The sequence below is a fragment of the Cucumis sativus genome, chromosome 3 (genome assembly GCF_000004075.3).
Source record: "Cucumis sativus cultivar 9930 chromosome 3, Cucumber_9930_V3, whole genome shotgun sequence".
NCBI classification, from domain to species: Eukaryota; Viridiplantae; Streptophyta; class Magnoliopsida; order Cucurbitales; family Cucurbitaceae; genus Cucumis; species Cucumis sativus.
This window is the reverse complement of record NC_026657.2, coordinates 36,995,697-37,009,133: the sequence shown is the minus strand read 5'-3', so window position 1 is coordinate 37,009,133 and position 13,437 is coordinate 36,995,697. Positions and strand designations below refer to the sequence as shown.

The 13,437-nt window shown below is 33.6% G+C and overlaps 2 protein-coding genes across 2 annotated transcripts; one reads left to right on the top strand and one right to left on the bottom strand.

The window, feature by feature from the left end:
- The first annotated feature begins 4,336 nt into the window (after window positions 1-4,336).
- Window positions 4,337-7,661, top strand: LOC101222500 (tubby-like F-box protein 5). The gene is made up of 5 exons (XM_004147812.3): window positions 4,337-4,793; window positions 5,098-5,479; window positions 5,578-5,665; window positions 6,565-6,697; window positions 6,805-7,661. Exons 2-5 carry the CDS (start codon window positions 5,120-5,122, stop codon window positions 7,457-7,459), a joined length of 1,236 nt encoding a protein of 411 aa, XP_004147860.2. The 5' UTR covers window positions 4,337-4,793; window positions 5,098-5,119; the 3' UTR covers window positions 7,460-7,661.
- A 384-nt stretch (window positions 7,662-8,045) lies between these two features.
- LOC101206314 lies at window positions 8,046-11,376 on the bottom strand. The gene is made up of 3 exons (XM_004147830.3): window positions 9,191-11,376; window positions 8,688-8,883; window positions 8,046-8,515 (listed from the first exon to the last, which is right to left on the bottom strand). Exons 1-3 carry the CDS (start codon window positions 11,215-11,217, stop codon window positions 8,249-8,251), a joined length of 2,490 nt encoding a protein of 829 aa, XP_004147878.1. The 5' UTR covers window positions 11,218-11,376; the 3' UTR covers window positions 8,046-8,248.
- Between the last annotated feature and the right edge of the window lie 2,061 nt (window positions 11,377-13,437).

Genomic DNA, 13,437 nt, shown 5'->3' with positions numbered 1-13,437 from the left:
ATATCAATTCACCAGTAAATTCAGATTCTTCTTAATTTTTTTAGTTTTAATATTTTTCAATATATGTGAATGTCTTATCACTTATATTAAGAAAAATTTATTGGACAAGTTAGATAATAAACTTATTATGAATCGATTTCAAAACATGAAAACTCGTAGATGACAATTGTAATACGTATTAAATTAATTAATATTTGAAGCTATTAATATTCTTTAAACATATTTTAGTGTGTTTATTATATAGTGCTCTTCTATATAAATTTTTTGTATTCACGGTCGCGTATCTTATCTATCTCTAAACTCTAGCTAGTTACAAAATGTATAATGTGATCATTCAAAGTCAAATAAAAAAAATACACGTGTAGTTTTTGTTATTTTTCTATTTGAGAAAGAGTTATTGTTGTTAACATAAATTTAAAAAGTTGTATTTTTCTACAATAACATCCATTATGGGTTAGGTGTGTAATTATGAGTGGATTATGAGAAATTGATTGGTTTTAGCTTTTGTGGAGGATGAATGCATCCAACTCCTTCAATATTATTTTAAATAATTGGGGATTGCGACTTTATTGATTAAATGTATTTTCATGTGATTCTATTATTCATAAAAGGAAAAACAATTGTGATACATGTGGGTGAAATTTCACTTTTTAAAAATTAGAAAGAATTTGGAAGAAAAAAAAAGATAGAAAGCTATTTAGTAAATGAAAAAAATTAATAAACTTTGATTTTTCTCTTATTATTATGATGTAAAGATTAGTTATTAATTTTAGAGTAAAAATAAATAAGGGGAAAGAGAATTTGGAGGGGGCCACGTGCCACAGGGCAGAGGGTGGAGGAGTGTAGCTGGGATGAAGTGGACCGGCCGGTTCAATCCAGGGCGATTGGAAATGGACACCTGTCAAACCACATCATTATAACGTTAATAATAAAAAAAATCTGACGTGGGCTTCCTGGTTGTTGAAACTTGAAACCTAGGCAGTGGAGTGCACGTGCAATTGTAAGTCCCTCTCCCACACTTGGCTCCCCTTTGTCTCTTTTCTCCATTTCCCATTTCGCACACTCAACTCTCTCTTCCTAATACTTCCTTTCTTTTCTTTTCTTTTTTTACTTTCTACCTTTCCTAATACATAAATTATATGTATTAAATTGAAGAGGATGATACTAAGTATTAAGAAAATATGTAGTGATATCTCGGGGAGAGGAACAATTTGGAAGAATAAAGTTGTGTTTCAAAAGAGGGGAAGTTAGGAGACGTGCGATGTATTGGATGGTGAGGATTGTTAGGAAGCAGGAGGTGTAACACACAAGTCCACCCGCACGTGGTACAAGAATGGCACAAGTTATGGGTCAATGGAGATGAAAGAAAAAGTAATAATAATAATTAAAAAATTAAAAAGAAAAGGAAAAGGTGAAAGGAGTGGTTACATTTTATTGGCACCTACACCTATTCTATATGTTTTTCCCTGCTTTTAATTATTAACATGCCTTCAAAAATCATCTTAACTTTCAACTCTCTAATAAACAATTTTGGGAATTTTTTACTTATTAAATATCAATTCATGTGCTTCTTATTCTCCCTAAATTTGGACTTTAACACATAATAAACTTTCAACAAAAAACTGAAACTCCAGGGAGAAAAGAAAAACAACTGAGCATGGCTCACGACAAAATGTTTTGGGTAAACTTCTACATTTAAAGTTTGGAAATACATATAAATCTAAATGATGAATTCAGGTTTCAAACTCTCATACATAGGTTTATATATTCAAAACTTTGTTGTTGAGATAAAGAATGAACCAATCTTTCTGTTCAATTATAAAATTTCTATGAAGTTTAAATCAAATATTTTAAAAAGCTATTACAAATGTAAACCCATTACTAATAATAGGATATTTAAAATGTATTTTAAAAAATATCAAAATATTTATAATATATTAGCAAGATTATATTTATTTATTTATAATAAAATATAATTATAGTTGCAAGATTTTTACTGAGATTATATATATATTTAAATATTATTTATATATTTTCAAAATTTAAACGACTTTCAACAAAAATGATAGATTTGACTCAAAATCTAAACAATTGTGCACCAAATATTAATCGTGCTGTGATTGAAACATTTTTTATATGTGAATTTGTTCCGTTTTTGAAATTGTTATATAGTGTGTAAATATTTTGACTAGTTGTTATATATATATATTTTTTTTATAAAAAACAATTTTTCTAAGTAACTTTTATTTAAAATTAAAAACAGAGACAGTAAATCTATTTAAAAATTGTAAGAATCAGAAACTTAAGAGAAAATTAAAAAAGATAAAAGAATTTTGGAAAATTAGAAATATTAATGGAATCTAATTATTTATAACAATTTCCTAATTTGAAGCTTTTGATATATATAAATAAATAATGTACACGTGTTAAGGAAGCGGGTGTAGTGTTAGAACTTAGGAGTTAAAAGAAAGCATGGAAAGCCAATGATTATAGTAAGGAATCCATTGGTTCAGTGAACACGAACCGGAACTGAGTGCCGTTTAACCAACACTCCCCTTCGTTGCTTTCAACTTTCAAGTGGACTGTGGACCCAATTCTACCATTTCCATCTTTTCATCATTTTTTATTTCTGTTTTTTTTTGTTCTCTTTTAATAATTCATTCTCTCCTTTTTCTTTGCTATCTCAATTGATAAATTCTCTCTATATTTCCTCTCTCTCCTACTCAATCTAATAACTAATTCACTTCCCTTATTGCACATCTTTCATTTATTGGTATCAATATTTACATACCATTTAAATTATTACTTAATTAAACACAAGTATATCAACCGTGATTTAATCATCTAGAATCAAATTAAATTTGGTATCAAACTTTTATCTAAAGAAATATTTTGGAACTCTATCAAAACTACAAACAAAAACACTCTCAATAAGTTATAGAGTTGAAACAAATTAAGACGTGTATAGTTTCGATACCTATTCAAATAAATTATTTTCTAATTATCTTTGCCCATAAAAAAGTTACAAAATGAGAGAGATCCATGCAATTAACATGATAAGTTTGGATTAGATTGAATGACATTGATTTTTTGAATCAAATAATTGACTTAAAGGGCTTTTTGTGAAAAAATCGATTTGAAACACTGAATTTAAAGGAATTTGTTTACTCTATTTAAAAATAGAATTGAGTAAATGTGCAGGAGAAAACACTGTTTAAAACATAGTTCTAAAATATGAATACAAAAAAGAGGTATGGAGTATTTTGTAGGGTTAAAAAATGATTAAGTAATTAATATAAGCATTAGTATAAAATGAAGAATCAAAAGAATAATAGTACATAAATTATATGATACATTAGACATGGATGTGGACATGAGATGTATGAGAGTGATTTGGCAGAAGCTGCTAAATAAGTAGTAACAAACATGTCCTTAGGAGCTTCCACATCCTTCCTTTCACTACACATTCCCAACTATTTATTTCTTTTATATTCTCAAATCCTTTTAACTTCTTTCCCCCTCCCAAAAAAACAGAATAATAATCAACACAACCTTAAATAAACAATATTTCTATTTAATATATTTCTTACTCATCTTCATTTGATGAATTTAGTATATTTTTAAAGAAGTATTATCATGCTACACAATAAATAAAGATAGTAGAAAAAAATGGACTCATTTATTAGTGCCTACAAAATATCATTTAAAGAATATATGGTCTCCATGCAATTAATAAATAATTTAATGATGTGTCAAATGATAAACGGAGGCTACAAATGTTTTGTTAGTAATTTTTCTTTTGTTATGTAATAAAAAATTTAAAGGGTTAGAAAATGATAGGCAATGTTTGGTTTTATGTATTATAAATGGTTATAATATTATAAGGAAAATGGGGTTATTATATCAATCATAAAAATTGGAGGTTAGTGTTAAAATTGGAGTTCTCAAAATGAAAATAATAGTAAAAATTGGTCTCCAAATAATAAAAAAGAGAATTGAAATTTGAAAGTTTAGAAGAGATAGTTGGAAGCATCAATATAATTTAGTATTGGTTTGTGAAAAAGGGGCATTAGGAAAAATATTGATTTTGGTGATTCCAAAAAAAATGTTTGAGACGAAATTGTAGAAATTGTGAATTTAATAATGAAATATTCACGTGAGGGCGGGCCATGGTTCAATGCAATGCCTAAGAACGTGCATCGCACTTCCTACAGAGAGACCACCACAACCAAACGTGGACCTCATCACATTTCCCCAATAAATAGACTCCACATCAGCAGCTGACTATACACATGTTTCGGAGTGAGGGATCACAGAGAACAATCCTCTATGAGTTGAACGGACCAGAACCCATCAACGGGGTGCTTAAATAATCCTATAATCCCATCACCATGACGATTTGAGATTCTAAGAAACCCAAATCCAAGGCCTCTGCCTCTGCCTCTCGCCGTGACCGGGGAGGAGACGGCGAATCCCTGACGGCTCTGCCGTGGATAACTGTGACGATGGGGAGGAGACGACCTACTGTTGTGGAATAAAGAATTCTTCTACTTTTTTTTTTTTTTTTTTTTTAATCTTTTAGCCTTTCTCTTTCTCTCTTTTCCTTCAAACGCCCTTTGCAACTTCCGAGACATTGCTGCCTTTTCGATTTTAAAAACAGGGAGATTCAAGGTGGAGGGAATACGCTAATTGCTATATCTTCTCTATTTCGATCCATCAAAATCCTCTGAGTTTTAGAATCACTTTGAGATTTTGTTTCCTCGTGATTTTCTTCGCTGTTCTCATTTTTTGTGGTATGTGGATTCTCCTTCTCTTCATAACACCTTTTTATTTCTCCGTCGAGTGATTTTTTTTCCTTGCGGTGTCGTAATGCACCGGGAATATGTGAGGAACGCTATTGGAATTTTTACTTTCTAATTTCGTATCGTTTGATGAGCATTTCTGTTTGTTTTACGTGTTTAATGTGTCATCTCAACGAACCTATAACTCATCTAGTATTCATGATTTGAATGTATCTTGCGTATTTGTTGTTGTTTTTCGTTGAGTTTGTTGGATATTTGAATCGTAGTTTTTAATTTCAATCGTGTTTGTGTTTAGGGAATTGAATACTGCTGTTACGATGCCTCTGAGAGGCATAATTGGTGAGAAGACTGAAATACGTGAAAGCAGTGGGAATTCATCGAGGAAAGTTAGGGAGGGAGTTCAAATGCGTCATCTCGGGAAGTCGCATATTGTTCCAGAACAGCCTTCTTCCTCATCTTCTCCGGTTCCGGTTGAACAGAGCCGTTGGGCGAATTTACCTCCGGAGCTTCTTTTGGACGTAATTCAACGAGTGGAAGCGAGTGAAACCTCTTGGCCTTCTCGTAGGGATGTTGTTGCTTGTGCTTCAGTTTGCAGGTCATGGCGGATGATTACAAAGGAAGTCGTTAGGACTCCTGAACAGTGTGGGTGGATCACGTTCCCAATTTCTCTGAAGCAGGTATTTTCAATTTACTTTGAAGGCCGTTTTTGAACTCCATAACAAACAGGGGTCTAAGTTTTGCTCTGTTCTTATTTGTATTTGGGTCGATTTTTTAGCCGGGACCAAGAGATACTCCGATCCAGTGCTTCATTAAGAGAGAAAGGGCAACTTCAACGTTTCGACTCTATCTCGGGCTAAGCCCTGGTAATACTCTTTGTTTCTTCTTCTATTAACTATTTTGCCTTTCTAGTAACGTTCTTTTCAATTGAGATTGTGGACTACGCGTCCTTCTAGTGAAAGTCATGTATGTGGAGAATAAAGCTAATTTTCTTTGTCATTGTGAAGTTTGGTATCAAAGTGTGTTGAGTCAACAGTTCCATCTTCTTTCTGATATTCAAAACCCTTTTTCTTTATTAAGTAAAATTTGAAGAAAGTCTTGGAGCAGAAGTCAGTACTTTCTAATTCTATATTGGTTAAAAGAGACCAATGTTTGTTAAAATTATAAGGAGTCTTTGGTTCATGGTTTAAGTTTGTATTATAAAAGTGGGGCATATTAGGTTTGTTTGAATTGATTTTCTATTTAAAAAAGTATTTCAAAGTGAAAAAAAAAAAAAAAAAGAAGAAGGAAGTTTAGCCCTTTGAAAGTCGATCCTAATAGATTTTTTATACTTGCCTCTCACCAACAAAACTCCTTTAAAAAAAATTGATAACCATTTCGAATTTAGTTATGTTTTCAAAAACTGTGCTTGTTTCTTCCTACTTTTTTATGTTCTCACATTTTTCGAAAAACAGATTCAAATTCTTAGCCAACTTTCATAAATAAAACAAGTTTTTCTTTTTTCTACTTTCTTTTATCTGGAATTTTCTTTTAAAAAATTCTGTCTCAACTTTGAAGTCTTCCTCTTGGATTGTGAGAACATGCCTAGACAGTGGAATAACAAAAGAAACTCATGGGCTTTTGTTTTTGCAAAACAAAAGATCAACAAACTAATGGTTTATGGTTTATCAAACAAGGACTAAGTTATTGATCTTTTTTCTTGTTTTTGCCTCTCCATTTTATATAATCTATATCTAATTCACATCTTTTGCGTTTATACATACAGCTCTGTCGGGTAATCTTAGTAAACTGTTGCTAACTGCAAAAAGAATTCGACGAGCAATGAGTACAGAGTTCAGTATATCATTAGTTCCAGACGACTTCTCTCGAGCAAGCAACAATTACTTGGGAAAGTTGAGGTAAGCCAGGGCCAATTGTAGGTTTGTTTCTTTATATACCTGACAAACTGCAGGGGGTTTATTTTCTTTTTAACTAACTAACGCGGTGAGTGTTAATGATGAATCAGATCAAATTTTCTGGGGACCAAGTTTTCAATTTATGACAGTCAGCCTCCTCATGACCCAAAATTGCGAACCAGTAGATCGAAAAGAAGAATCCATTTGAAACAGGTTTCTCCAAGTAAAACTCCAGCAAACTATAAAGTCGCTGCCGTAGCTTACGAGCTCAACGTCCTCCGTACGAGAGGTCCAAGAAGAATGCGATGCACCATGCATTCAATACCTATTGCGTCCGTGGAGGAGGGTGGCACTGCCCCAACTCCAACGGAGTTTAAAGACTGTATCGATGAGTATCATCCCTCAACACCCCTTTTGAAAGGAAAGAAGGCAATAACCGAGTCCCCAACCGAGTCCCCCGACTCTCAAGAATCGGTAGCTCCATTGGTATTGAAGAACAAAGCTCCAAGATGGCACGAGCAGCTTCAGTGTTGGTGCTTAAACTTCAAAGGGCGTGTCACGGTCGCGTCAGTGAAGAACTTCCAGCTGGTTGCTGCTGCGGAGACGAGTCAAAATGTATCGGCTGCCGAACAAGAGAGAGTTATTTTGCAGTTTGGTAAGATTGGGAAGGATATTTTTACGATGGATTATCGGTATCCTCTCTCAGCTTTCCAAGCCTTTGCAATTTGTCTTAGTAGCTTTGATACGAAGCCAGCCTGTGAATGAGTTCATTACTTAACTTTGCTCCAAAATTTTCCAACTGTATATATCATTGTCATGGAAAAGAAGCTTCGTAATTTAGACATTATGTTTCAATAATTATGCGGACAATTAGTGACGTTGGTGGGTAGTAAATTATATGAAAAATGAGCACATGCTCCCAAATCTGCATTATCCAATTCATCGAATACACCAGATTTTATCCTCATATATCTGTTTCCTCAATACGATATGACAAAATAAACAACATAGTTCAATTAATAATAGAGGATTTGATTATTCATATATAGTACTTTTTTTTCTTCCAACTCTCTGGAAACAGACATACTGATTTAAGAAAAATTTGGTCATTTCTATAATACATTAATTTATGTTCAGCCATTCTATCGTTTTACTTAACAAGTATTCATATGATTCTTGTTAAATAAAATCATAGATCATATAATAATAACAATCTTTGTTCTTTATTTTAGACTTCAAATTCTGTAAAGTTATTGAAAAATTGCAATGAGTAGCTATTCGACATAGAAAAACAATTTATTCGAATTGCTGGAGAGATTTCAACTATAGATTTTGTGGTTGCTAACACAACTGTACTCTATTTGACTACCATTAAATAATGAATAATACTTGCATGTTCTAAAGAGAAGCTCTGAACATTTTGTTTGCTTGTAAGTTACATTATAAGTTGTACAAATATACATGAACATAGATTATTATCATTATTGTTTTGTTAAGAGTATAACATATTTAGCATCAGAAAATTTTGAAGTGTTGAGTTTTGATATAATTTCTCTAAAGAGGATGAGGGTGTCGTGTGGAAAAAGCGTAGCCTCCAATTGAATCAAGAAAAGAACCAGCCCTACCATGGAGGCCACAGAACTTCTTTCCCGTTGGGATTGAAAATTCGGTTCCATCTTCTTCACCAAACGGCCCATAACTTCTTTTATTTGTTTCCAATGTCAGTGATCGGACAATAGAGCCTGAAAATCCCCAATTCCTTAAGGAACTATAATAGCCATGAATTGAAACAATATATTCATCTGGATGATCAAAAACAACCTGCAATTCCGCATCACTTACTTCAATCAGATTCCATCTCCTTTTAAGTCTTGGAAAACATTTTCATAAAATACGATAGATCAAGAATTTCCAACAAGTTATATTAGAATCTCAATCTGATTGAGACAGACAAATTTAACAATAGGAGATTTGTGAAGAGTTTAGAGTAAACCTCAGATTTGGAACCACCATCTCCACCGTGCTTCACCGACCATATCAACTGGCCGTTTTTCTCATAATGAAATTGAATTGAGTAGATCCATGCTGCATGATCAATAGCAAATGCTCTGATTGACGTGAAAATCTTTTCTTTCCAAGCAGTTCCACCTCCACCTCCATAGGGTCCAATTTTAATAATAATGCGCTCGCTATCAAATGACCAAAGGTGAAAGATGAATGACCAAATTACAAAATTCAAGGTTATAGGATTAAATCGAACTAAAGTGCATGGCTCAATGGATAAAACACCTTACCAAAAGTGTTTATTAACCTTTATTTACGTATTCTAACTACCTAAAAGGTTGTCAGAGTATGGCTCAATGGATAAAGCATCTAACATAAATATTTATATATCATCACTTTCTTCTGGAATAAAGATCTTGAAGCAAATTAGCAAAATAAATACAAGATAGTTCACAAATGATAGTTAAAACTGTGGATCATGGGCATACTTACTTTTGAATTGTGTGTTGGGGGAGTCCAACTCCTCGAGAGTAAAAGCAACGGTTGGTGAAAGCCAGGCTTCCCATAACTACCTGGCTGTGGTAACACGGCCCAGTGGCGTGCACCTTGAACTTGCAATTGGAAATGCATTCATAGGCCAAATCCTCAGCACATGATTCACCACAAGCCATACAATCCTCTTCCCTCCCTTTCACTCCCAGTTTCATAGTGTGCTTATGAGCTTCATGCTTCTTTAACTTCACGTACGGAAACATCCCAACAGCACAGTCCAAATGTGCAGCAAAATTGCACTTTTGGCAGCCATAGAACCATGGCCCCGGGTCTCTTTTTTCCTCACAGATTTCACAACAATACTCTTCTTCTTCTTCATTTTCAAAAAATGTCAAATCTAGAGGATGTGGGTCGAATCTGTATCTTACCCCAAGTGGCAGAGTTGCACATCCTGCGTCCAAATGGAAGTCGCAATCGACACACCGAAACGCTACCTTGTGCTTCACCCCCTCCCCACAACCTTCACATTTGTGGTCTTCGTTTGTTCGGTCAAGAGATAAGGGGTGCTGGTGAGCAGGGTGTTTAAATGGGATTTTGATTGAGGTGCATCGGGTGTCGAATGTGGAAAGACATGTTTTGCAATGGTAGGCAAAGCCATTGAAATATTTGAGACAAGCTTGGCATTGGAAGACGAAATTTGGGATTGATATGAGATCGAGGCTATGCTGATGGATGAAGTTCCTTTTCTTTCTAGGCAATTCAAGACATTCTTTGTGGACAAAGAAATCACACTCCTCACAGCCATAAGATGGACCTGAAAGGCGCTTCATACAGCCATCACAAACTCTGTCCTGTCCAAGCTCCTCCTCAGAGGAAAATAAATTTAAGCTATGATGATGAATGAAATGTTGAATCTCCGAGCCAGAAATCTCAATCTTGACGTCTTCATCATTGGTAGAATCAAGAGCATCCACTGTCGAGTTAAAGTCGATACGCTGGGTTAGAGCACAATCCAAATGGACAAAGTAGTTGCAATTGTACTTGTAGCAACCATATGCAGCATATTTGGTCCTTATTTTCTCCCCGCAGATCTTGCAGTCAATCTTGTTGCCAACAAAATCAACCCTATCTCGAAAATAGGTGAGGCTAAGATCATGGAGTCGGTGTCCAAATATCCTCAAAGTTAACGGCATTTTAGCACACTTTTCATGAACAGAAAGATGACAAATGATACAATACCATGAGAATCCATCGCCTTTCTCACCACATGCTCGACAAAAAAACTGTGTCCTATTCCTATATTTGGTGAAGCTGTGTTTGTGTTTGAAAGATTGTAAGCAAGCGATATGAAGATTGAAATCACACAAGGAACAGTTATAGACAAACTCTCCACAGTCATTTTTGCAACTATTACAAATGGTTTGGGGAGGGCTAGAGGGAAGAAGAAATAATGGGTGCTCATGAAAATCAGAGTTTAACATCTCGCGCGGAAGTTCAGCGCATTGTTGATGAAAGCGGGAATCACCAAAAGAGCATAAGTAATAAGAAGAACCTGATTTAATAAACAATCCACAAACAAGACAATCAATTTCATCAGTTTCTCTGTTTTGTTCTGGCTGAAGAAGGGTCAATGTATGAGGATGGCTGAAATGGCGAAACTCGTTACCATTCATCCTGCGTAGACCACTGGCTTTTGTGTCGGCGATAGCGCATTTGACGTCAATCTGAAAACAGCATTGAGAGCAGATATAAACATCACCTGACGGCATTTGCGAACAGGGAACACAGTGGTAGTTGTTGGTGGTCCGGGAAAGAAGATGTTGAGGGTGGAAGCGGTTGTGGATTTGAGGAGGAAGATCGATGCAAGATTGATGGATATGGAAGTTGCAGAGGGAGTCAGAGCAGGTGAAGGCCGGGGGACGCAACTGTCGACGGCACCTAGTACAGAAAACCACTTCATCATTCTTGGATTGTTCAAGGAAGAACAAGGGGTGGGGATGGGGGTGGTTGAGAAGGTCAAAATCCATGTGTGCAAGTGTAACTATGTGGAAGAACACAGAAATGAGAAAGAAAAGGAAGATGAAAGCTCAAAACTAGGGCTTCCTGCCATTAAAAGAAAGTAGATAGTGAGGATCCAAATCCCAAAGAGTGAAATAATTGAATTCATGCATTCATCTCCAAATCAAAAATATCTTCATTCAAATAGATTTCATAAAATGAACATACTCCAAGTGGGCAAAGGTAATAGGTAGGCCCCCTGAGTTGAATGAACTGCACCCTTTCCTAACTCTCTTTTATTTTTTTTTATCTATTTTTTAAATTTTACATTATTTTAAAAAATATCCTAATTATCATATCAAATATTTCAAACAAAAGTGGTTTCAATCCATTGTTGCTGGAACAAATACTTTCTTCCATAACAAGAAAACTATATTTTACTCTTTCTCTTTTTTTACACCATTTATTTTTATTTCAAAACGCTAACTAAATTTTCAAAATTTTAAAGCAAATCACAACTTAATTCAAATATTAATAATTAAATTTGTAATTTTGATTACAACCTGATTACTATTTGGTTGTCATCTACCATCCTATTTCATCCCGTTTATCCATCCCACCTAAGTTGGGGATGAGAACGTGTTTTAATTTGAAGTAAAATTAATAATTACCAATTTGAGTATAGCTATTCTTCTCAGAATGCAACAACACAATTTCACAATAACTATCAAAACAAAGCAACTAAATATTATAATTTCTTCCTTCTTTTCTTAGTTTCACCATTCATTCAATAGGAAGTTCTAAAAATTTATGTGTGTTCGATCATAAATTTTGAAACATCATTTACTAAACTAATGATGAAAAACAGAAATAACTAAATTTGAAATTAATTAAAAGAAACTACATGTGTTCTAAATTAAAATGGAAGACAAAAAGTAGCCAATTTTGACATATTTTCATTAGGACTATTGGATCAAGTTAATTATTTTGTTCAAATAAAATATTCTTTACTTGGTCTTTAAGTTGACAATGTGGTCTTTAAGTTGATTTAAAAAGGCTAAATTATATATATATAAATATCTTTAAACTTTACATTTTAAGTAAAAAATGCTTTTAAAGTTACAAAAACACCTTCAAAGTTTTCTAAATGAATTAAAAAATATCATCGCCATCAGGGGCTAGTAAAGATAGCAAATAATAATAATAATAATAGTAGGACTCATATCACTATATTTTCTAAATTGCAAAAGTAGCAAATATAAAAGGGAATGACTCTCTTATAGTCCTTCGATAGCCACATAATATCATTAATTAGTTATCATATTTGTCATATTCGCAATATAAAAAAAATGGTATATAGTGTTTTTTTTCTAATTTTTTATTGTCATATGCAATTTTTCTTTAAAATATCCAATAATAATTTTAAACCAATAAATTAATTGCAAACATTGACTAATGAAATTGAAAGTTGAATGGTGTGATTGTAAGCATCCCATGAGGATAGTTTAGAAACAAGAAGTCATACGTTTAATAGTATTTAATAGTATTCCGTAGTAAATGATAATGGGTCCACTAGGTTGTGTCTCCTCAATGTAATAATTATTTTTCTAATAAATTTATAAAAAATACAATGAAGAGAATAAATAGAATACATAGGAGAATAAGAAAGGAAAAGATTTAGGAATAATTAGGGAAAATATTTCCATAATCTTTTCATAAATACCATAAGAGTCAAGCCATCCAATTCTAACATCTCCCAAGTTGAAAGGTAAATATCAATGAGGCAGAACTTGCTAAAATAAAAGTCGAAATATGCTCTGAGCAATCCCTTGGTAAGAACATCAACAATCTGTTGATTTGAAGGGGTGTACAAAATGCATATGCTTCCCACTTTCAAGTCTTTCTTTGATGAAATGTCGATCAATCTCAACATGTTGAATAAGGTTGTTAGCAATACTACTAGCAGCTTTATTATCACATAAAAGCTTCAATAGTGTCTCACATTCGTGATGAAGATGAGACAGAACTTTCTAGAGCCAAATTTTCTCACATATTCCTAAACTCATGGCTTGGTATTTGGCCTCAGCGCTGCTTCTAGCCACAACACTTTTCTTCTTACTTCTCCAAAGTTACAAGGTTGCCTTAAATAAAAGGTACAATAACTGAAAGTAGTCTTTTTGTCAACAATAAATTATGTCCGACCCGAGTTAGTATATGTCCCAATTGTCTTTCTGTGTGTTTTTCTAAAC